The sequence below is a fragment of the Eleutherodactylus coqui genome, chromosome 11, assembly GCF_035609145.1.
Source record: "Eleutherodactylus coqui strain aEleCoq1 chromosome 11, aEleCoq1.hap1, whole genome shotgun sequence".
Lineage (NCBI taxonomy): Eukaryota > Metazoa > Chordata > Amphibia > Anura > Eleutherodactylidae > Eleutherodactylus > Eleutherodactylus coqui.
In genome coordinates, this window is record NC_089847.1 from 137,938,612 (window position 1) to 137,962,840 (window position 24,229).

The following is a 24,229-nucleotide window of genomic DNA, read 5'->3' on the forward strand; positions in this document are numbered from 1 at the left end:
CAGCACTCCCTCTGATCGTGGCTGTTAACCCTTTAAATGCTGCCATCAATTATAACAGCCCCCCCTTCAATGAGATCACAGAGCGCTGTTTATTTGCCACGGCAGTTGGGGACCTTCTGAAGCCACCAGGGCCACTGCAGATCGGAGTATAATGTGATACTGCAGGAGCGATAAAACCATCGCACGCTCTTGTTCTCTATGGCAACCAAAAGGGGAAATGTAAAAAGAAGTTTGAAAAAGTTTTATTAATTATTTCAAAAAGAAAAAGTAATAAATGTTTTTTAAAAAATACTCTGGCCCCAAAACAGATTTAGTATCGCTAAGTCCAATGTATCCAAGTAAGGCATATTTGTGCTGCACGGCGAACGCCAAAAAGACAAACAACGCCAGAACTGCGCTTTAGTCACTCCAAGTGAAAATATAGAAAGGAGCGATTAAAAAGTCACATGGCCTCCACAATAGTACCAACAGGAACTACATGGCATCCCGAAAACACGGAGCCCTCACAACCCTGTCAGCGGGAAAGGAAGAAAGGCAAAAGAATATTATTTTTTGGGAAAGATATTTTATTTTTTACATGAAGTGCAGCAAAAAATTGGGTAAATTTGGCCTCGTCGTCATCGTACCGACCCGCAGAATGAAGTTATGTCAGTCGCTGCAGAAACAAGACGCCCCAAAGATGGCCGAATTGGTATTTTTTTCCATTTCACCCAACTTACATTTTTTCAATGTTTTTCAGCACATCATTTGGTGATAATGATCGGTAGTTATATAGCACCAACCTATTCTACACCACTAAATAATGCAACTCGTCCCGCAAAAACATCCCGCAGCCCTTCTGGGTAATTACGGTCCTCCAGCACTTGTGTCACGCGAGTCGGAAGATTGGCAATGGCTTGGCACTGATTTTACTGGGGACACCACATCACACAATGTACGGCAGCGATAGAACAGGACCGCGCAGCATCGCTCGTGTGGAAGACCCATTCAAAGGAGTGGGGTTCACATTGGCGCTCATGTGACTGTAGCGGGCCGCTGGACAAGCATATACGTGCTCCATAATACGGAGCCACCCCAGATCTAGGTGTCTGTCCACGGGGCGGGGCTTTTCACTGCTTTTTTGTAAATGCAGCATGGCCCATTTTGTCAGTTTTTGGCTCTATATTTCTATTTTCTACCGGAGAGACGCGGATCCGTATTTACCCAGAAGAGAGTAAGAACAATGACAGCGAATACCGATCAAATTCTTATGACCTCCAGCTGTAATGTTACCTGTAACACAGATCCATATTATGTACGCGCTACAATACGCTCGCCTGAAACTGGATTTAGACACAATGGCGCTGGAACTGGTCGCCCGCTGTTATACCATCCGTGCGGAGGAACGGCGAGTTGTGCGTTCGCACACGTTAGTTGGAGCTCCCGTGTTGTATTCAGCTGACTCTGCAGCCTGTTGGTCAGAACGATTCCTGACATCCTCCTCCGACCCCTTTCAGGGATGAGTTCAGTCCACAGGATTCTCTTTCGCTGGATGTTTTCCTCGATCGCGCCATTCTCTGAATTCTCTCCACACTGTTACACGAGACACCCCCCGCGGTTGGCAGTGAGACCCCGGCTAGTCCAGCACCGATGACCGGCCTCGTTGGAAGTCGCTCCGATCGCTGGATCTTCCATCTAATGTGGATTCACTGAAACTGATCAGCGGAAAACTTGTCACGTGATTTTATGCCGCACTCCAGGGTCACGGGGAAGCGCCAATCTTGAGACTGTACAGTGCTTGTTAATCAGAATCATCCCCAGCTAGCCTGGACCCCGCCTCTGCCCCACCAGCCTGGACCCGGCTCCGCCCCGCCAGCCTGGACCCCGCCTCCGCCAGCCTGGACCCTGCCTCCGCCCCACCAGCCTGGATCCCGCGCCTCTTCCCCGCCAGCCGGGACTCCGCCTCTGCCCCGCCATCCGGGACCCCGCCTCTGGCCTACCAGCCTGGACCCCGCCAGCCTCGACCCCGCCTCTGCCCCGCCAGCCTCGACCCCGCCTCCGCCAGCCTGGACCCTGTCTCCGCCCCGCCAGCCTGGACCCTGCCTCCGCCCCACCAGCCTGGATCCCGCGCCTCTTCCCCGCCAGCCGGGACTCCGCCTCTGCCCCGCCAGCCGGGACCCCGCCTCTGGCCTACCAGCCTGGACCCCGCCAGCCTCGACCCCGCCTCTGCCCCGCCAGCCTCGACCCCGCCTCTGCCCCGCCAGCCTCGACCCCGCCTCCGCCCTGCCAGCCTGGACATTTTGCATTTTGCTGTGGAGTATTCTTAGTAACCGTTTATTCCAGATTTGCATTTGTTGCACAGAACATGGAGACGGGATGAACGTTTTAACAAAAGGAGAAAAAAAAAAGCAAAATGTTTATTGCATCATTGTACAAATAAAATCAGTGCTTATAAATAAACGGAAACGTGCGGCGCCCCCCCCCCCCCTCCCGCGACCGGCACCGTGGCCAAATGTGGTGGACAAAAGAAAAATAGGTATTTCTCTAAACAATGAAATCATCCTGAAGAGCGGAGCGGTTTATGCCAGATTTCATTTCTCTTCTCACTGTCTTCGGCCCCTGCGGACCGAAGCGGGGCCGGCGGAGGTGACCACATGACACAAACATCACATGACACTTCCTTCCTGATCAGAGATCTGTTTGATTCTCCAGTCACAGATTACGGATACGTTTCTCCCCGTCTCCAGTGTTCTGAGGTCAGCGCTCTCCAGCCGCCGTCTCCTGCGCCGCTTCCTCTCTGGGCGCGTCTTCCAGTTGTATTTATACCCAAAATGGCGGCCAATTCAATATTTCCCATGAGCGTGAGGTACGCAGGCTCTATGCACAAAAGGAGCGGCTCCAGTCCCTGCACTGTTGGGGGATGGGAGGGGTTTGTACATAATTTGCGGCAAAGATAAAATAGTATTAACAATTTCGGCATTAACAATCTCTATTTACAAATGATACAAAGCGCCCGGAGCGCCACGAGGCGCAGGAGGAGGAGCCAGGAACATAGTACTGAAATGTAGCCGGATTATCGCAGCCCCCCCGAAATGTTCACAAGTCCTGTTATAAGATCCTGTAATCTTCACTTGTCGCTGGCAGGAGACCAATACGGTACAAGATGGCGGCGATCTGTTCATTCGTCCATCCCGGGAGATTCCCCTTGCTGTATCCGTGAGGCTATCCTGATGGCTTCTTCCAAGGATTGCTGCTCGCCCAACTGGTGGAGGAAAACACAGTCCGATAAGTAATATAGAGCCCGGCGCTATCATAACTGCTTATATGACGGCGCGATACCTTTATAGGCCAACTAGAGGGAAATATGAAGACAAGCTTTTAGAGGACGCAGGTTGTCAGGGGTTAAAGGGACGCCGTCAACAGGAGATTCGCTCTTAAACTTACACCAAAGCGCTCACACTCATGTTTAACCCCTTCCTGCGCCAGGATGTAAATGTACGTCCTGCGTCAGAAGCAGATCCATCAAATGGATGGCGCAGGCTCAGAAGCTGAACATGACTGGCAGCGGGCCACCTGCTGCAACAGCAGGGATCAGTAAAAAACACAGATCCCTACAGTTAACCCCTTGCATGCCACATTCAATGTTAAACGAGGCATGGTATGGTTCACAGAGGGAGGGCACTCTCTCTATGACGCCATCGGCCCTCTACTATGTAATCGTGGAGGGCCAATGGCTTGCCATGGCGTATGATCACTATTATAGCTAACTATAATATATTGCAAGACAGGAGTACTGCGATGTATTATAGCATCGCAGGTTCAGGATCCCTACCGGGATGTAAAAATGTAAAGAAACAAAATTGTAAAAAAAAAACCTAAAATGTAAAAAAATAGTAAACTTTTTTTTTTGTGCACACTCCTCTTAAAAATAAAAAAATTATTTAGTATTGCGGCATCCATAACACAACTTACAACCCACTGAACACACTTTTTATCCTGCATGGCAAACTATAACACAGCCAAAATGGGTTTTTTGCTCATTTTGCCTCCCAAAAAACGCATTAAAAGTGAATTAAAAAAAGCTGTAAGTATTCCAAAATGTTACCTACAAAAACTACAGCTTGCCACGCGAAGAAAAAGCCCTGAGGTGGGAGGGGCTACCTGCAGTAATCGTTCTCTGCCAGCCCTGTGATCCACCAATTCCAGGTCCCATTTTTTGGGCCGTCCAAGATGTCAGACCACCTAACCCCACAGAGCCTCGGTGGTGCGGTCGCCATCTTTACTACCGCAGCGGATCTTCCCAGTGCAGCTTTAGGTGCTGCTGACTGAACCTTAAAGTGCCCCTCCGATCCTGTCCCAGGACAAGAGGGGGTGGGGGGTAATTACCTGCATGCGTTCTTCTCTTCTGTCCTTCGTTTCCGGCTGCAGCAATTTTCTAACTACCTAATGCACAATACTTTCTGATTGGCCAGTGCTGGTCAGGTGAGCAGTTCTGGCCAATCAGAGAACAGGTATAGTGAGTAGTAGTCTAACACTCCCAAATGCAGTGTGGGGATTAGGTAGTCTGAAGATTACAAATCGTCCATCTTGGACGGCTGAAAATGGGACCTGGAACTGGAAGATCGGCTGGGCGGCAGAGAAGAACTGCAGGCAATATCAGGATCTTTGTTGCTTACCGTAAAATTAATTTCTTGTCACAGACATTGGGGGACGCAGCAATACTTTGGGTATAGCTACTGCCACTAGGAGGCGACACTAAGTACAAGCAGAGTTCATTTCTTCCACCAGCACTGAGCTAAATCAGTTTGTACTAAACCAGTAAGAGAGAACAAATAATCAATAGAGACCATCAGAAATAAAGTAGCAGACAGAAGCCGGATAGATGGAGGAAAACACCAAGGTAGCCAGGGACAAACAACTGGGTGGGAGCTGTGCCCCCCAATGAGCGGGACGAGACATGGATTTACAGTAAGCAACACAAATCCTGTTTTCTCGTCCGGATCACTGAAGACCTTAGGACGTTCTAGAACAGCTGCCAACCCATATGGCTCGAGGCACGAGAACTGAAGATGCGCGGAAAGATCCACTGTAGGACCTAGCGGGACTGTGAAGAGAAGACTGACACGGATCCACCGCTAGGAGGTCCGATGCTTAACTGACAGTGAAGTGTCTGCCATTCCAGTGCAAGAAGCATCAGAAAGAATGACATACACCCCTGGGGGGCGAGCTCCTCGTCAGGAACACCCTGCCAAAGCCAAAAGTGGAAGGGCAGGTGAGGGATGGCAATGTCCGGGACACGAGCAAAGGGTTGAGACCCCTTAAGTGGAAGGAAAAATCAGAGCCGATTATAGAAGGACCACCAGAAGAAGGTAAGTAAGCCACGGCCGGATGAATATCCCACGAAGAAAAGGTTGGCAGATGCAAAGCAAGGATCACTCCTGCAAGGATAACTGGTGGCTGAGGGAAGGAAGAGGGACGGAAGAACCCCGACCTCCTAGGGGGCAGAGAACAAGTGGAAAAGAAGGTCTTCCTATTGCTAGTGAGCAAATGTAAAATACAACCTGATCATCGATCCAACGGTGAAGATGACTGGCTAGCTTGACTGAGAACTCATCCCTTGGATCGTCAAGGATGTTGGCAATCCCCGTTGGGCACTCCATGGATGCAGCCTGCCAAGCGGCTAGTAAGTGGACCTTCGCACACTCGTTAATGTGTGCTGGGATTCTGACTTGGTCATGACCAGCGAGACTCTACTGAACCGCCTAAGAAAGCAACTACTATAGCATTGGCTTTGAACGATGGTTTGATGTTCAAAGATTGGATTTGTGGAAGGTGGATCGGTGTAGGGACCATATACATAACATAGAAGCTCTATAGTCCTGGGGAAGGAGAGTCCTGATCTAAGTGAAGTACTTGTATAGAACAAGACAGAGTGGAGAAACCCTTCATAGTAACCCAGGAAGAGGAAGCTGAGCAGGGAATGGAATGATTCGCTAGGGTTGCACTGGTGTCCATTCAGCGTTTGCCACAGAGAAACCTGCTGAACATCTCAACTTGCAATGCAAGGAAAACACCTTATGAGGAGGAACGTCTGCGGAGCGCTGGAACCTTGAGGAGATGTGGTTCCTTAAAGTCCAGAGAACTGTCCACCACGACAAACCACATAAGGAAAAAACAGGCGGCTCTGTGGTAAGAATTCAAGACAAGAAGGGGTGGGGATCCTTTAAATTATAGGGTTAATATTCCTTATAAGAAAGGGAGTGAGGTGGGACCCGTCCCCCAACCCCAACCACATACATGGAGCGCAGCATGTGGAATGGGAGGAAAAAGGAGCAGAGAGTGTGAGAGACCGCTCTGAACGGGAGCGCAGACAGCAGAGATCTCTGACACTCCGTGCTCCTCACAGTCACTCCTGAAGAAGGTGAAGCCCCGAAACGCGTTACAAAGGCTATTACATTTATTAATAAAACAAGAAGCGGGTAGAATACTCATTGAAATACTTTTGAGAGTTTCACCAGTTAACTCCACCAGTTTTTCTTTCTCCTCGCAGTCTGGGGTATGAGTTATCCTTCTGTGTAAACAGGGTCATGTGGTCCCCGATGCTCGCAGGGATCTCAAGGATGACAGTTACCCCAGAGCTTGTGAACTACGTAAGCCAAGTCCTAGCTTAGTAAGGGGGTGCAGAGTGAGACCCCCCCGTGCTCACAAGGACCTCCGCCATGTGAGAGTAACGTGGCTGATTGGCACCACTGAGCAGCCCTACCTGTTCCAGAACTCATCAAGAAGGAACTGCTCCCCCTAAGGGAGAGTCTGGTGTGGCGGACTGATGCAACCACAATTTGTTGGCTATGGCGGTCGCATCAGGGAATGAGGAGGGGCATCTGTCCGCCAGAAACATTCCAACTGGAGGAAATAAAGTATCCTTCTTTTGTAACGTTTTTTAGCTTCGGTCTGAAGGGCGATTTTTAGGAGGAGAAGATTGTCAGGCGAGCTGCTGTTCTGGGCTGGATCACTGGGCCTTCAGCCTTGGCCACCGCGCTCTACAGAGATATGTAATAACATGACATATCGTATATGGAAGGGGTTACTACATAAGAGAACTGCACAGTTGTGTCAGCTACGGAGATTGACCAGAGTGCAATCCCTGGCCTTGGGAAGGGATGAGAAGCCGTACGGTGGGTGCAAACCTGGCGCAATCTTGGGGGATACAGAGTCCTGCCTACTAACACAGCCTCAAGGAAGGAAGTGGTGAGGAGGCCGGATGGCATCAGAAGTGTGAGGTCCAGCAGTGATGGAGTTACTACTACTATGGAGGGGGTCTATATACAATATAGTTGTACCGCCCCTGTGGAGGTGCAATATGCTTATCTCCCTAGTAGGGAGTAGAGAGTGCTGGTACTTGCAGTCCTCGTATACAGAATGCCTCTAACATTAGGATACAATCAGTTCCACTTTTAAAAGGAAATCGCGCATTAGCCTTAAGCCCCCCATAACTGCGTCAACAGGCAGATATAGCGTCTAGCACTAATATAAGTACTGCCCCCATGGATGGCTGATGCGTGCCATAACTGTGTAGTTCTGTGCAGTCATGTCAGATGCCAAGTCTAGCCTCAATGGCATCACGGGTCTCATGGAAAGTGGGCAACGGAGAGGCTTCAGCCCGCGTCGGCATGCCAGAGATACAGTCTTATCTTGATCCCCGTAACCGGCTGAGGCTCATCGTAACCGACTACTGACTATAGGGGTCATACGCTCACCCTACTATTGTGGAGCTAATGCCCTGTGGGGTGAATACAAAGTCCAACCGTCATACTTTCCCCTTCGATGAATCGGGGTAATGCATAACTGCATGTGTGCGATACAGAAGGAATACACTTACCCTCCCATAGAAAGGAACATGCGGCGGCCGACGCTCCTTATACTTGTTGGCATCTACCCAGTCCGGCAGTCCTGCACTTACCCTCCTATAGAAGAGCAATGAGACCGCTGATGTATCACATACACATCCATGCAGTAACGTGTGGCGGTAGACTTATGACTTGTAGCCCTGTGTGCTACCGGGTCTAGCCAGGATACCTTTACCCCCCTATGGGAAGAGCAATGAGACATCCGACAGGCGCCATAACGGCATAGACATGTTAGCTGCAGACTCCAGCAGGGATTCCCTTCCTTGGATGGAAATAGGTAATTTGGTGCGTACGGTTCCCAAATGCTGCATAGCCATGGCTAATGCCGGGGGGCTCACAACGCTGAAGGGGGCAACGTGCGGACTGCCAGACACCCCTGATCCTGTGTCCCAGAAAGTGACCCCTGCCACAGAGTCAACCGTGGACTGATCAGGTTGGGTTTGTGATTGGTGTGTTTGACGTGTCCTTTACCTTGGCCACAGCACAAACAGCATCAGCCCCCAGTAGGAACAGAGTATGGGGACTGTATAATGACGGGCACCGCATGGCGGTCTGGGTTCCCAACCATTAGGGCAGGGGGTTCAGTCTGGCACACTGAAAAAAATAGTCACCTAGGGGAATCAATGGCCATTCCCTGTGTGGAATAGAGATGGGAAGTGTGGACACATCACCCGGGGGCTGAACTCTCCTGGTCAGTGCAGACCCCCACGGTCAACTGATGGTTCAATGGCATGGACTGGAGCGCCGTCATGGGCTGCTCACCTTGCTTTGGGGGCTGGAGGACCCACGGAGTTATACTAGTAGTGTGTCAGGACGCTGGGCAAGTAGAGGCTAGATACCCCATCTAGAGGCGCACTGGAAGGGAGGAGCACAGGTGACAGGCCATGAAGTCCCGCCCACTGCCAGGAAGCCTGTAAAGGCCAGAGTTGGGCGCAGAGAAGGGAGGGGCCTATGGCGGAGGCTGAAGGAACTGATGGCCTACAATGACCCGAAGGAAGAGGGCACCCTGTTGGAGGAAATCCCAGTCCTGTAAGCGTGCAAATGAGAAGCTAAAGCCTAAACTAGCAGCGGCGGCCCGGCTGTATGTGTCGCGTGCGGAGTACCAGATGCTCAGGGAAGGCCGGGGGGTCCTCTCTGCCAACAAGGAAAGGACCATGATCGGCAGGTCGCCATGTCAATATGCAGCCAAGAGAAGGTCAGAGACCTGCAGAGGTGGCCAGGGGGCAAGGGTGGCACAGAGGGAAGCAACCCACCAGTCCTAAAGGGGAAATGCCATGGAGGGGAGTCAGGAAAGAAAGACTACCTGACTGAAAATATCCAGGGCTCTGAAAAGTGATTGAAAGGAGCACCGCGAGGAGGGGAAGATGATGGGAGTATGGAGGATGAGGGGCGAAGACGCCATACTTCCCAAATCCAGCTTACTCACCTCATCTTCACCTCGGCTCCCCCGTAGCACCAGCAGGGTCACTTACTGGTGAAAGAAGGCTGGATGGGGAGAGCAGGCAGGGATCTCAGGAGACCCCCTGGTGTGAAGCAGAGCAGTTAGAGACGCTCTGGTCCACTATTTATTCTTGGAGAAGGGAGTAACAGTGTGTCATGCAGCAACGTCCGCCCTCCCTGCTTGAGGGTATCAGGGGGGTTAAGACTTCCCCGATCCCCACCTAGAGAGAAAAAAAATAGGAAAAAAAAAACAGAAAGATGTGTAGAGCCGGAGGACAGCTCAGTGCCTGCAGGACGGGTGTAGCTGGTGGGAGGGACGATCTCTTCTTGTACTTAGTGTCGCCCCCTAGTGGCAGCAGCTATACCCAAAGTCTTGCTGTGTCCCCCCACGGTATAGATGAGAAATACACCCCCCACCCCACACCCCCGCCTACTTCGGTCTTGGTACAAAATTGTGACCTGAAACTGGAGGGTTTGGCTTTATCATGGAGGCCGCTACTTGGCAAGAGGAGAGCGGCTGCTGAGAACCTCCATGCCAACGTACATTCATACCAGCAGCTAGAAAGAGCAAGATGGCAGCCAGACTCCATGCCCAGAAACCTTGTTAAAGAGTGTGTGTGAAAAAAGATTGCACTGGCCATGGCGGTCAAATGCTTAGATGGCACGGGGTCACGCTATCAGGCAGCAGAGGGGACCGGAGCAGCGGACAACTGCTGGAATCTGATTGGTTGCTACAGACCCCTCCTCCAAGTGACCAGCGATTAATTTCCCTCATTCTACAAGTTCTCATCACTACAGAGTGGGGCAAGCTCAGCCGCCTCGTACCGTCACTGCAATCTGCGTCCCATTGGATGTGGCCAGCAGTGTGACTGGTCGGGACTCGGTGGTGACCAGGTGATGACCGTGTTGCTGCTGCGCCATTTCTGTGGAGGCTGCATGAAAAGCCGACAGGTCCTGCGCCACTATAGCCACCTGCGAAGGTAGAATGTAATAGTGAATGAGGGGAGGGACGAACTTACAGAAGATATCGCATATATATTCCACAGTGCTGTACAACTACAAAATGGCCATAACAACCAAGTACAGCCTGAAGCCTCTGCAGCCCCGCATCCCGTCCCACTTACGTGTTGGGTGCCGTCCTGCGCTATAAGAGCCAACTGCTGGCCTGACTGTGTAACTGCTGCCGGGATGCCGTCTTCTCCTTCCACTCCAGTGACGTATGTTATCTGGGTGTTCTTCAGGACTTCTTCAGCTGCAACAAATGGACATAACAGCATTAACATACAGACACCACTGCGGTACTGACATAAAGAAAGGGTACATTACATAGAATGATGGAGCCCGAAGCCCATAATCACGAGTGATCACCAATTCACTCACTATTCCACTGGTGGAGTCACTGTGTACATACATTACTTATCCTGTACTGATCCTGAGTTACATCCTGTATTATACTCCAGAGCTGCACTCACTATTCTGCTGGTGGAGTCACTGTGTACATGCATTACTTATCCTGTACTGATCCTGAGTTACATCCTGTATTATACTCCAGAGCTGCACTCACTATTCTGCTGGTGGAGTCACTGTGTACATGCATTACTTATCCTGTACTGATCCTGAGTTACATCCTGTATTATACTCCAGAGCTGCACTCACTATTCTGCTGGTGGAGTCAGTGTGTACATACATTACTCATCCTGTACTGCTCCTGAGTTACATCCTGTATTATACTCCAGAGCTGCACTCACTATTCTGCTGGTGGAGTCACAGTGTACATACATTACTTATCCCGTACTGATCCTGAGTTACATCCTGTATTATACCCCAGAGCTGCACTCACTATTCTGCTGGTGGAGTCACTGTGTACATACATTACTTATCCTGTACTGATCCTGAGTTACATCCTGTATTATACTGCAGAGCTGCACTCACTATTCTGCTGGTGCAGTCACTGTGTACATACATTACTTATCCTGTACTGCTCCTGAGTTACATTCTGTATTATACCCCAGAGCTGCACTCACTATTCTGCTGGTGGAGTCACTGTGTACATACATTACTTATCCTGTACTGCTCCTGAGTTACATCCTGTATTATACCCCAGAGCTGCACTCACTATTCTGCTGGTGGAGTCACTGTGTACATATATTACTTATCCTGTACTGATCCTGAGTTACATCCTGTATTATATTCCAGAGCTGCACTCACTATTCTGCTGGTGGAGTCACTGTGCACATACATTACTTATCCTGTGCTGCTCCTGAGTTACATCCTGTATTATACCCCAGAGCTGCACTCACTATTCTGCTGGTGGAGTCACTGTGTACATACATTACTTATCCTGTACTGCTCCTGAGTTACATCATATATTATACCCCAGAGCTGCACTCACTATTCTGCTGGTGGAGTCACTGTATACATACATTACTTATCCTGTACTGCTCCTGAGTTACATCCTGTATTATACTGCAGAGCTGCACTCACTATTTTGGTGGTGGAGTCACTGTGTACATACATTACTTATCCTGTACTGCTCCTGAGTTACATCCTGTATTATACTGCAGAGCTGCACTCACTATTCTGCTGGTGGAGTCACTGTGTACATACATTACTTATCCTGTACTGCTCCTGAGTTACATCCTGTATTATACTGCAGAGCTGCACTCACTATTCTGCTGGTGGAGTCACTGTGTACATACATTACTTATCCTGTACTTACCCTGAGTTACATCCTGTATTATACTCCAGAGCTGCACTCACTATTCTGCTGGTAGTCACTGTGTACATACATTACTTATCCTGTACTGCTCCTGAGTTACATCCTGTATTATACTCCAGAGCTGCACTCACTATTCTGCTGGTGGAGTCACTGTGTACATACATTACTTATCCTGTACTGATCCTGAGTTACATCCTGTATTATACTCCAGAGCTGCACTCACTATTCTGCTGGTGGAGTCACTTTATACATACATTACTTATCCTGTACTGATCCTGAGTTACATCCTGTATTATACCCCAGAGCTGCACTCACTATTCTGCTGGTGGAGTCACTGTGTACATACATTACTTATCCTGTACTGATCCTGAGTTACATCCTGTATTATACCCCAGAGCTGCACTCACTATTCTGCTGGTGGAGTCACTGTGTACATACATTACTTATCCTGTACTGATCCTGAGTTACATCCTGTATTATACTGCAGAGCTGCACTCACTATTCTGCTGGTGGAGTCACTGTGTACATACATTACTTATCCTGTACTGATCCTGAGTTACATCCTGTATTATACTCCAGAGCTGCACTCACTATTCTGCCAGTTGCTCCTATACACGTGGGTCCAGTTAGTTTTGTCCACATCAGACTACTGTGGACATTCTTACCCCTGGACCACGGAATGCTTGTGTCCGGCGGCTGCAGGGGATGCGGCTGGGAGCCTGTGGATGGCGTCTCCACCTTTATGTATCCTCGGCCGTGTCACTGGGTAGTTCTGGTGCCCCCCACCCCTGCAGCCGCCGGCTGGACCCCCTGTTCTTCGGTGCCTCTCCAACATGTTATCTGTAGCGCCATCCGGCTGCTGTGTGATTTCAGATCGCAGTTTCTAGAAGCTTCCGCCGGGATCAGACGTGTTACATATTAACTCGCCGCTTGTAATAAAACACTCGTGTTCTGCAGCAGCCGCCATAATAAGTGGCTGATGAAGCTGATCTGCTGGCAGTCGCACAATGGCGGCTCTGTGTATACACCGAGGTCCTGTCAATCATTCACAGTCTGCAAACATCCGCGATACAAGCCGAGGCGCTACAATACAGGTGAACCCGGGGTCAGCGGCCGCAGACTATTGTAACATTCCCAATTACCGAGCCCCGCGCTTCCACCGCTGCCATCGCAGGTTTTACGAATGAAACTGGTTATATTGTAAAAGGAAGAGAACATGAGCTCCCTCTGCCTGCCACGAGGAGAACTACATCCGAGCCATCGCTTGTGCCCCCATTGCCACGATGAAGGGGTCATGTACAAGGGGCGTATGAAAATATGGGCCGTGAAACATGCGTTTTCTCTGCACATGTATGTATGTATGTGTGTACGTATGTATGTATGTACATGTATGCGGTGCGCATGCAGGGTGTTTTTCACGCATATTCATTGTGTTTTTCTCCATGCATACAAAACAAACAGATTACAAGAAGGTCCACCTGACGTCCCCAATATGTTACCCCCGTCTCCTGCCGACAAACGCAGAGAACATGAAGGAAACTGGGATTGCGGAAAAATGCAAGAAAAACAAAGACCTTAATGGGTGATTTCAGTCCGTCCCGCGGCCCGCAGCGCTGCACCTTCTACACGTCTGAGTCAATGAGGCTCAGGCTGCTTGTACTACATACCGCCCGTGTGAAGGAGCCCCAAGGGTTCAGAGCCGAGTACATCGGCGCTCATCTACCGGGCCGCTTCAGACAGTATGGAGTAATGGTCGTTCGTGCAAATCGTTTGTCCCCCACACGGTTTCATCGCCGTCGGCAGCACACGGCTGTTTACACGGAAAGATGTGATGAAGACGAGGATTTTTGGTGCCGCTTGAAAATTGTGATCATCCAACAAACTAGCAGGTGATCAGCGGCGCCTTCACACGGGCAGGAGAGTGTGCCAACAACTGTGCTCTCCAACATTTGTCCACCCCCTGCTGCCCGTACAACGATAAAAAGGCAGACAACCCCTTGATGTATCCAACCTACACAAATCTCTGATCATACGGATTGTGGCGCCGGCCTTTAGGCGAAAATGCTGCGAAATTTGCCACAGAACTATGCACAGCAGGAATTCCACAGCGTTGAAACACACCCTGTGTGAACACACCCTCCCAACAAGCCACGCCCCATGTGATCACCCTCCCATCAAGCCACGCCCCGTGTGAACACACCCTCCCATCAAGCCACGCCCCATGTGAACACACCCTCCCATCAAGCCACGCCCCATGTGAACAACCCCCCTCAAGCCACGCCCTGTGTGAACACAGCCTCCCATCAAGCCACGCCCTGTGTGAACAACCCCCCTCAAGCCAGGCCCTGTGTGAACACACCCTCCCAAAAAGCCACGCCCCATGTGAACACACCTTCCCAATAAGCCACGCCCGGTGTGAACACACCTTCCCAATAAGCCACGCCCGGTGTGAACAAGTCACGCCCCCTTTAGAGTTGCTTTTTAAAGTATCTAAAAGTGACTGAAACACATCATAGGAGTCTTCCAGCGCATTATCAATAGTAAATCTGAGACAAAGTATATCACAAAGTTGCTGAACTTTTCATTATATGAATGAGCGTTCCTCTAACTCCTAAAGCTGCACGCTGAGAGTTGTAGTTCTACAACAGCCGGAGGTCCTCTATATTCCACAACTGAATTCCTAGAAAGCGCCGCTGATCACTGCGCAGTTCATACTGAATCATCACGCAGAGGAGTAACAGGACATCATTACTGAGTCATCGGAGTTGAGCTCCTCGTTGGCGCCGGTTTTACGCCTCTATTTAAGCCGTTGTACGTTTTGGCTGTTGCAGCACAAACAATGGAAGCGACTGAGGACTGCGAGGCCGGCAGCTGTTCCAGATCAGCGGTTCTGAACGGAAAGAATGAGGCGCCCCCTACCCACTTGTCACTGCTGGTCCTGTGCCAGGCTCACCAGGCTGGCGATTCAACGGACGCCACTTGGGTCTCGCTACACTCCTTTGTGAAGGTGAGAAGTTGTGGCCTGGCACCGGTCCAAACCACGAAGCTCACAGGTGTCCCAGGTAAACAGACCCGCCGCGTGCGCCAAAGCTTTGTTCTACATAAACCGACACTTCACGCTGATCCAGGTATCAATGACAAATCAACCGCCAGCTGTGAGGCGAGGAGGGGGGCGGCAGCACGCTGATGATGTCATCTCAGGGGCTCAGAAACTTCGCCACCAGAGAAGGAAGAGTTGGCGATTTTCTAGTTGACTTTGTGCCCAATCACCCGTCTGACGAGCTTCGCTGCGGGCGCTTTTATGGGGAACGATTATTAATTACACTGCGCAACACAACTGTAGTCACAGATAAGCGGCCGGCGTCTTATAGTAACTTTAGCGCTGAATTCACATATGAGGTCCGTTTTTTCTGCCACGTAAGGTTTTCCAGTTATGGGGATTAATGTCAGCCAATCACCGCTGTTGTGTATTTTTTGGAAATCTGCCGATACAATTAATCCAGTCGGCTCGTTATTAACCTGCTTAGTAAAAAGAATAACCAAAGTGATTGGGCAACTACTGCATGATCACTGCTACACACCACATGCTGACTGGACCCTATAAGGGTAGGTTTATGTGACATATAGGGCATGTCTCCACGTGGTATAAACACTGCGGATCATCCACCAGCAAGCTGTCACTAATGAACTGTGTTTACAGGTCAGAGGTCAGACTAAAGAATCCATATCATAAAACAAAAATACACGGCGCTTGGTGACTAAGGGGTTAAACGACTTGACCCTGAGACGTGCGGCTGTTACTCAGCTTTACCGGTGGGATCAGCAGGTTTTACTTTTACAGAAACATCAATTACTTTCTGCTGTGAAACTTTTTGAAGAATTTGCTCCCCAGCGTTATTGTTCGGAGTTTCTGCAATGCAGCGAGAATCTGAACGATGAGCGCAGCAACTAGCAACAACACGACAACTTATAAACGTCCGCCCGCTTACTATGAGTGGAGGCGGGCCAGAACGATCCCCGGCCCCGCCTCCAGTCAGTGAAGCTTGTTCCTGAGTACAAGCACAGGAGCGATCGTTGCTGCGACGAGCTGCCGGGCATCTGTGCACCCTTGCTGGTTGTCAGGTGTCCAAGAGCTGGGGGAGGGGCGATGAGGTATACTGTGTGGACACTTACGTGGCTGTGGTAGGTAGAAGCCTTCCTGGTCCTCCTCGATGGGCTCCGTGTCATTGTGCGCCGTCCTCTTGTGCATGGCGAGCGTGGAGATCTGCTTGTAGGTTTTGCCGCAGTGGTTGCAGTTGTACGGCTTGGAGTGGGTGTGAACCACGTGGTGTTTGTACAAGCTGGAGTATTCCGTGAAACGTTTATCACATCCCGGCACCGTGCACACGTATGGCTTCTCTCCTGGCCGTAGAGACAAGATCAAACATTATAAGAGCGGCTCAGATCAGTCACGTCTTATTACAGCACAGTAACGTTATAAGATATCACATATATGATAATAATCATCATCTGTATTTGTATAGCGCCAACATATTCCGCAGCGCTTACATAGACAGGGGGATACAGAGAGACAAAAGTACAAACCACGGTTACATAGTAATCAGCTGATGGAAACAATAGGGGTGCGGGTCCTGCTCCAACGAGCTTACATACTACAAGTAATGGGGGGATACAGGAGGTAAAGAGCAGGAGATGTGCAAGGTATGGCGGGGTGGAGATGTACATGGTATGGAGAGGTGGAGATGGGCAGGGTATGGCGAGGTGGAGATGTGCGCGGCGTGGCGAGGTGGAGACGTGCGCGGCGTGGCGGGCTGGAGACGTGCGCGGCGTGGCGGGCTGGAGACGTGCGCGGCGTGGCGGGGTGGAGACGTGCGCGGCGTGGCGGGGTGGAGACGTGCGCGGCGTGGCGGGCTGGAGACGTGCGCGGCGTGGCGGGCTGGAGACGTGCGCGGCGTGGCGGGCTGGAGACGTGCGCGGCGTGGCGGGCTGGAGACGTGCGCGGCGTGGCGGGCTGGAGACGTGCGTGGCGGGGTGGAGACGTGCGTGGCGTGGCGGGGTGGAGACGTGCGTGGCGTGGCGGGGTGGAGACGTGCGTGGCGGGGTGGAGACGTGCGTGGCGTGGCGGGGTGGAGACGTGCGTGGCGTGGCGGGGTGGAGACGTGCGCGGCGTGGCGGGGTGGAGACGTGCGCGGCGTGGAGACGTGCGCGGCGTGGAGATGTGCACGGTATGGCAGGGTGGAGATGTGCACGGTATGGTGGGCTGGAGATGTGCACGGTATGGCAGGGTGGAGATGTGCACGGTATGGCAGGGTGGAGATGTGCACGGTATGGCAGGGTGGAGATGTGCCCGGGATGGTGGGCTGGAGAGTGAGGGATGCTATACACAGACAATGGTCACACATTTAGCCGTGTGACGGCAGAATCGGTATGACTGCAGGAGCAGTTTATAACGGCTAGCAGGGATTGCAGTCAGTAGGTCAGGGAGCATGTTATCAGGCGGAGTACAGAGGGGTTTGTTTAGGGGATACAGTATGCCTCCCTGAAGAGGTGCGTTTGTAGAGCACGCCTGAAGTTTTGCGAGTCCTGGATTGCCCAGGTAGCCTTTGGTAGCGCGTTCCAGAGGACAGGTGCTGCTCTGGAGAAGTCTTGAAGGCGGAAATGAGAAGTTCAAGTTAGAGGGGTGCGCAGTCTGGTTTCGTCAGCAGAGCGGAGAGCCCGGGCTGGGTGATGGATTGAGATGAGGGAGGCAATATAGAAGGGCGCTGCGCTGTGGAGGGCTTTGTGGATGAGGGATACAATGTACTGCGGCGCTGCGCTGTGGATGAGGGATACAATGTAGGGCGGTGCGGTGCTGTGGATGAGGGATACAATATAGGGCGGCGCTGTGGATGCGGGATACAATGTAAGGCAGCGCTGTGCTGTGGATGAGGGATACAATGTAGGGCAGCGCTGTGCTGTGGATGAGGGATACAATGTAGGGTGGCGCGGTGCTGTGGATGAGAGGTACAATGTAGGGCAGCACTGTGCTGTGGATGAGGGATACAATGTAGGGGGTCAGAGAGAGGTTGAATATAGTGGTGAGATGGGAGATGACCACTGGGGAGAAGGAACGGAGGAGGTGTGAGGGAAAAGGGTCGCTAGCGCAGGTGGTGGGGCGAGCGGATATCACATATATGATGTCTCTGGGGGTTATATCAGTACTGGAGCATTATAAGAGGAGCAGCTGATATCACATATATGATGTCTCTGGGGGTTATATCAGTACTGAAGTGTCATAAGAGGGGCGGCTGATATAACCCCCAGACATCATATATGTGATATCAGCTGCTCCTCTTATAACGCTCCAGTACTGATATAACCTCCAGAGACATCATATATGTGATATCAGTACTGGAGCGTTATAAGAGGAGCAGCTGATATCACATATATGATGTCTGGGGGTTATATCAGTACTGGAGCGTTATAAGAGGAGGGGCTGATATCACATATATGATGTCTGGGGGTTATATCAGTACTGGAGCATTATAAGAGGAGCAGCTGATATCACATATATGATGTCTGGGGGTTATATCAGTACTGAAGTGTTATAAGAGGGGCAGCTGATATCACATATATGATGTCTCTGGAGGTTATATCAGTACTGGAGCGTTATAAGAGGAGGGGCTGATATCACATATATGATGTCTGGGGGTTATATCAGTACTGGAGCATTATAAGAGGAGCAGCTGATATCACATATATGATGTCTCTGGAGGTTATATCAGTACTGGAGCGTTATAAGAGGAGGGGCTGATATCACATATGTGATGTCTCTGGAGGTTATATCAGTACTGGAGCGTTATAAGAGGAGGGACTGATATCACATATGTGATGTCTCTGGGGGTTATATCAGTACTGGAGCATTATAAGAGGAGCAGCTGATATCACATATATGATGTCTGGGGGTTATATCAGTACTGGAGCGTTATAAGAGGAGCAGCTGATATCACATATATGTTTCTGCAGATTATATCAGTACTGGAGCGTTATAAGAGGAGCAGCTGATATCACATATATGTTTCTGCAGATTATATCAGTACTGGAGCGTTATAAGAGCGACTAATACCAAGCATGTTTTCCTGTTTGATCCCCCCATATACAGGTGCAAAACCAAGTGCGCATGTGTTTATAATGAAGAGAGATGCGGGAGCCCCTCTCAGACAGGATGGAGCATACCGATATCTATCTGTCTGATCTTCTCCAGCAGCGGACTCTCCGCCCTCATTACAGCTACTAAGTCCGAGTGTTTGTGGATTAGGCAGTTGCTCATCGCTCACCGTCGCCAGCACAATCACATACAGGACAGCCACCTAAGCAGCAGCGCAGGGGGTGGTACCTGTGTGTATCCGGACGTGGTTTTTATAATTGGTGGCGCTGGCGAATGCTCTGCCGCAGCCGGACTCTGAGCAGTAATACGGCCGCTCCCCTGTGTGAGTACGGATGTGAACTTTCCGGATGTTTGATGTGGTGAACGACCTTCCGCAGCCTTCAAACGGACACTTGAATGGCCTTTCTCCTGCGGGCAAATTACGAGAGATGACTTAATAGAGAGCCAAAGGGCAACAAGACAAACCTTACGGCTTATTCACACTCCGCGGTTTTATCAGAATTGTGGGAAAATCACAGCAAAAGAAGAGACATGAGACGACGGTGTGATAAACCCCCAGCATCCGCCCCATCACCGAGGATACTCTGCAGATGTACAACCAGCTGGATCACACAGGAAGCTGCTAGTATACCCGCTTCTCCACCCTGACCCTCCGCCCTCTCCTACAACCTGCCCCTAGACCCGCTCCTCCACCCTGACCCTCCGCCCGCTCCTACAACCTGCCCCTAGACCTGCTCCTCCACCCGAATCCCCTACCTGCTCCTCCAAACCTGACACTCCACCTGATCCTCTAACCACTCCACCACCCGTTCCTCCAACCCGCTCCTGTACCTATTCCTCCAACCCGCTCCTCTACCTATTCCTCCACCCTGATCCTCTACTTGTTCCTCCACCCTGACCGCTCTACCCGCTCCTCCACCTTGATGGGAACATGTGGCGTGGTCTGATGAGTCACGGTACCCGCTGCTGATGGGAGGGCTCGCGTGTGGTGCAGACCCCATAAGCCACGGACCCCAGTGGTCTGCCAGGCACTGTGCAGGCTGATGGTGGGTCGGTGGTCTCATGGCATGGTATGGGTCCACCAGTCTGCCACGTCATTGACCAGCGTCTACTATGTTTCACTGCTTGGTGACCGTTTGCAGCCCTTCATGGACTTCATGTCCCCCACAATGATGGGATATTCCAGCAGTATAATGCTCCGTGCCGGCAGGCCCAAGAGGTCTAGAACTGCTAGGAGGGGTATTTCGGAGAGTTCCTATGAATGGTGCGGCTGGCATGATCCCCCAACATGAGCCCGAACCAGCATTTATGGGGTGTGGTGCAGAGGACCATTCACCCCCGAGATCCTGCCCCTACAGATACTCCAGACGGCTCAACATCCCTCCAGACGTCTTCCGTCCACTTGTAGATGCCACGTTGGAGTTGCTGCACTTCGCCTACACAATATTAGTTCCTGTCCCGTGACTTCTGGCATGTTAGTTTAAATACTTTTATTATGATCTCCAGCCGTCCAGATAAAGTGATAATCCAGAATCTATCCCATCCCGTTAATCCCAGCTGAAAGGACGTTTACTTTCATGAATCAGCATGGAGCCGTCTACGACATGTAATGGTAACCGCGCTCAGCCAATCAGATTGTTTGGCACCTTTTTTAAAACCTGCGAGACACTTCTTGCTCTTTTTGGCTTCCCGTGGGTCTGCGGGAACACGATGTTCTCTGCTGTGAGGCCGGGCAGCTCTAGGACACGATGTTCTCCGCCAGCTCCCCGCCCACAGACTGCACTCCCTGCCAAGTCGCTACGGCTGTCTGTTACAGAACGTTATGTAACCAGCTGTTGCCGTGGAGACAGGAAGCTCCCATTCTAAACAGTGCGGCCGGCGAGCGGCGCGAGGCACAGGCATTTAAATCAAAATAAACGGCAGAAATTACATAAGTGGAACAGCAGCAGCGGCGGCCGGCCGCGCCACGAGAGAAAGGGGAGCGCTGCTCCGGGTCAGGACATTCTGTTCTATCCAAGAAACTAACCATTCCCACCACAGTCCTGCACCCCCCAGGGTGGTTAACCCCTTAGTGACACGGCTATTTTGGCCCTAAAGACCAAATGATTTGGGGGGGATTTTCATCTCCACTTGTTATTTTTCCGTCCACATGGCGGTTAGAGGGCTTGTTGTCTTACATGGCGAGCTGTAGTGTTTATTGGTACCATTTTAGGGCACATACGGCTTTTTAGATCACTTTTTTGGGGAGGCAAAATGAAAAAGAAAAGCATCTTGGCTCGGGGGGGGGGGGGGTTGCCTTTTTTTAATAGCATTTGCTTGGCAGATTAAAAAGATCGCTCTGAATGCGACGAAGACAACCTTTTTTTAGCAAGTGGATAAAGTGCACAAAAACTTTTTTTTTTACATGCCTTTTTATTTATTTATTTATTTTACATTTTTAGCTCTCCACAGGGGACTTGAACCTGTGATACCATGCATAATCGCTTCTCATAGTGATCAGAGGCCATGGCAGACCTGGATGTCATTAACTAGTGTCTGGTTGCTAAGGCAACCCATTAGTCCGTGGCAATTACATGACGGAGAGCCGATGATGTCACAGAACGAGCGCTCTCTATCTGTGATACTTTTACATGCTGCAATCAACATTGTTTGCGGCATGTAAGGGGTTAACAGCAGGGATCAGTGTAGTCACCGATCCTGTTGTTGCCGTGGGAGGCTGGCAGTCTCAGACGGCTCTTGCTACCGATGATGTGGGCTCAGCTTCTCAGGTGTGCACCTATTTGCGGTAACCCCTTCTCAAGCAGGGTGTAAATATAAGCCCTGGGGTGGGAAGGGGTTAAAAGAACCTCTATTTTTTGACCCCATTGTGAGATAGCAGGAACTTCCCAGTATAACGAAACATCCTGCAAATTTTTTTTAGATACTTCGCTTTTCAATCACTTGCTTGCTGTCAGTGAATGACAACATTACTGTTTCCCTTCAGGCTAATACTGGGTATTTAGCTGCAGGGATGGAGCAGCCACAGCATTGGTTTGGTACAATTGTATCCAGTGTAACAGCTTGGATTCCAGACTGATACACAGTAACAAATTGTCAGCTCTGGAGGTGCGGACTGTTTTCATCTCCTGGGCGCTGCGGCTCTTACCTGTGTGGGTTCGGATGTGTTTCTGTAGGTCTCCTGACGTCTTGAAGGATTTGGTGCAGTTTTCCTCCGTGCACCTGTAAGGCTTCTCCCCCGTGTGCGTCCGTACGTGGCTTTTTAACCCGTAACCTGCAGAAAGAGATCAGAGGCTACAATCCCCAAATGTGATTGATCCCATCCAGAGTTACATCATGCTTTACAGTGCTGTCAGTTTCTTTATAAGGAACCGGTTACAAGACATTACACTTCTCTGCTGTTCTCTTTCGGTGTAAAATATATATACACTGTCAAAACCAATTTGCCCCCCCCCCCCCCAATCAGACACTTCTCTCTACTGGTGGTCTGTCGGGGGTCCTGAGCCCGGTCACCTTGTGTGCCCCCATCCACTGGTCCCAACACCTCCTAACAGTCTAGTCAGATGCTCCTCCACTGGTGGTCTGTAGGGGGCGTCCTGAGCCCGGTCACCTTGTGTGCCCTCACACATCCACTGGTCCCAACACCTCCTAACAGTCTAGTCAGATGCTCCTCCACTGGTGGTCTGTAGGGGGCGTCCTGAGCCCGGTCACCTTGTGTGCCCTCATCCACTGTCCCAACACCTCCTAACAGTCTAGTCAGATGCTCCTCCACTGGTGGTCTGTAGGGGGCGTCCTGAGCCCGGTCACCTTGTGTGCCCTCACACATCCACTGGTCCCAACACCTCCTAACAGTCTAGTCAGATGCTCCTCCACTGGTGGTCTGTAGGGGGCGTCCTGAGCCCGGTCACCTTGTGTGCCCCCATCCACTGGTCCCAACACCTCCTAACAGTCTGGTCAGACGCTCCTCTCTACTGGTGGTCTATAGGGGGCGCCCTGAGCCCGGTCACCTTGTGTGCCCTCACACATCCACTGGTCCCAACACCCCCCAACAGTCTGGTCAGATGCTCCTCTCTACTGGTGGTCTGTAGGGGGCGTCCTGAGCCCGGTCACCCTGTGTGCGCCCATCCACTGGTCCCAACACCTCCTAACAGTCTGGTCAGACGCTCCTCTCTACTGGTGGTCTGTAGGGGGCGTCCTGAGCCCGGTCACCTTGTGTGCCCCCATCCACTGGTCCCAACACCTCCTAACAGTCTGGTCAGACGCTCCTCTCTACTGGTGGTCTATAGGGGGCGCCCTGAGCCCGGTCACCTTGTGTGCCCTCACACATCCACTGGTCCCAACACCCCCCAACAGTCTGGTCAGATGCTCCTCTCTACTGGTGGTCTGTAGGGGGCGTCCTGAGCCCGGTCACCCTGTGTGCCTCCATCCACTGGTCCCAACACCTCCTAACAGTCTGGTCAGACGCTCCTCTCTACTGGTGGTCTGTAGGGGGCATCCTGAGCCCGGTCACCTTGTGTGCCTCATCCACTGGTCCCAACACCTCCTAACAGTCTGGTCAGACACTCCTCTCTACTGGTGGTCTGTAGGGGGCGTCCTGAGCCCGGTCACCTTGTGTGCCCCCATCCACTGGTCCCAACACCCCCCAACAGTCTGGTCAGATGCTTAATATACTCACTGAGGGGTCCGGAGTATTTTTACCCCACAGTTTTTTTTTCAGGAATTAATGCAATTTAGAGGAGAAAAAAATGTAATTTCATATTTTTGAAAATACGTCATTTTAAAGGCAGTTTTCTTTTCTATAGTGGACATGAAAATAAGGATTTACACCCCACAGAGGATACCGCTGTCTGTCCTGAGTTCAGAGACACACCTATTGTGGCCCTAATCGTATGTCTGTATACACAACGGGGCCCAAACCAAAAGGCGCAGCCGGTGGCTTTCAGAACAGACATTTAGCTTGAAGGCATTTAGGCCCCATCGCCCACTTGTAGAGCCCTAGAGCGGCCAAAACAATGGAGAACCCCCACAAGTGACCCCATT

At 51.0% G+C, this 24,229-nt stretch overlaps 1 protein-coding gene across 4 annotated transcripts in view; it reads right to left on the bottom strand.

Moving 5' to 3' along the window:
* Positions 1-2,466: 2,466 nt before the first annotated feature.
* Positions 2,467-24,229, bottom strand: part of ZNF143 (zinc finger protein 143) — a 50,037-nt gene continuing 28,274 nt past the window's right edge. For all 4 annotated transcript variants that reach the window (XM_066583650.1, XM_066583649.1, XM_066583647.1 and 1 more), the window contains exons 10-15: positions 22,338-22,463; positions 19,421-19,600; positions 16,219-16,446; positions 10,451-10,578; positions 10,152-10,298; positions 2,467-3,241 (exon numbers count right to left, since the gene is read on the bottom strand). In XM_066583650.1, the coding sequence (XP_066439747.1) occupies positions 3,158-3,241; positions 10,152-10,298; positions 10,451-10,578; positions 16,219-16,446; positions 19,421-19,600; positions 22,338-22,463 (893 nt within the window). In that variant the 3' untranslated portion in view covers positions 2,467-3,157. The remainder of the gene's footprint in view (positions 3,242-10,151; positions 10,299-10,450; positions 10,579-16,218; positions 16,447-19,420; positions 19,601-22,337; positions 22,464-24,229) is intronic.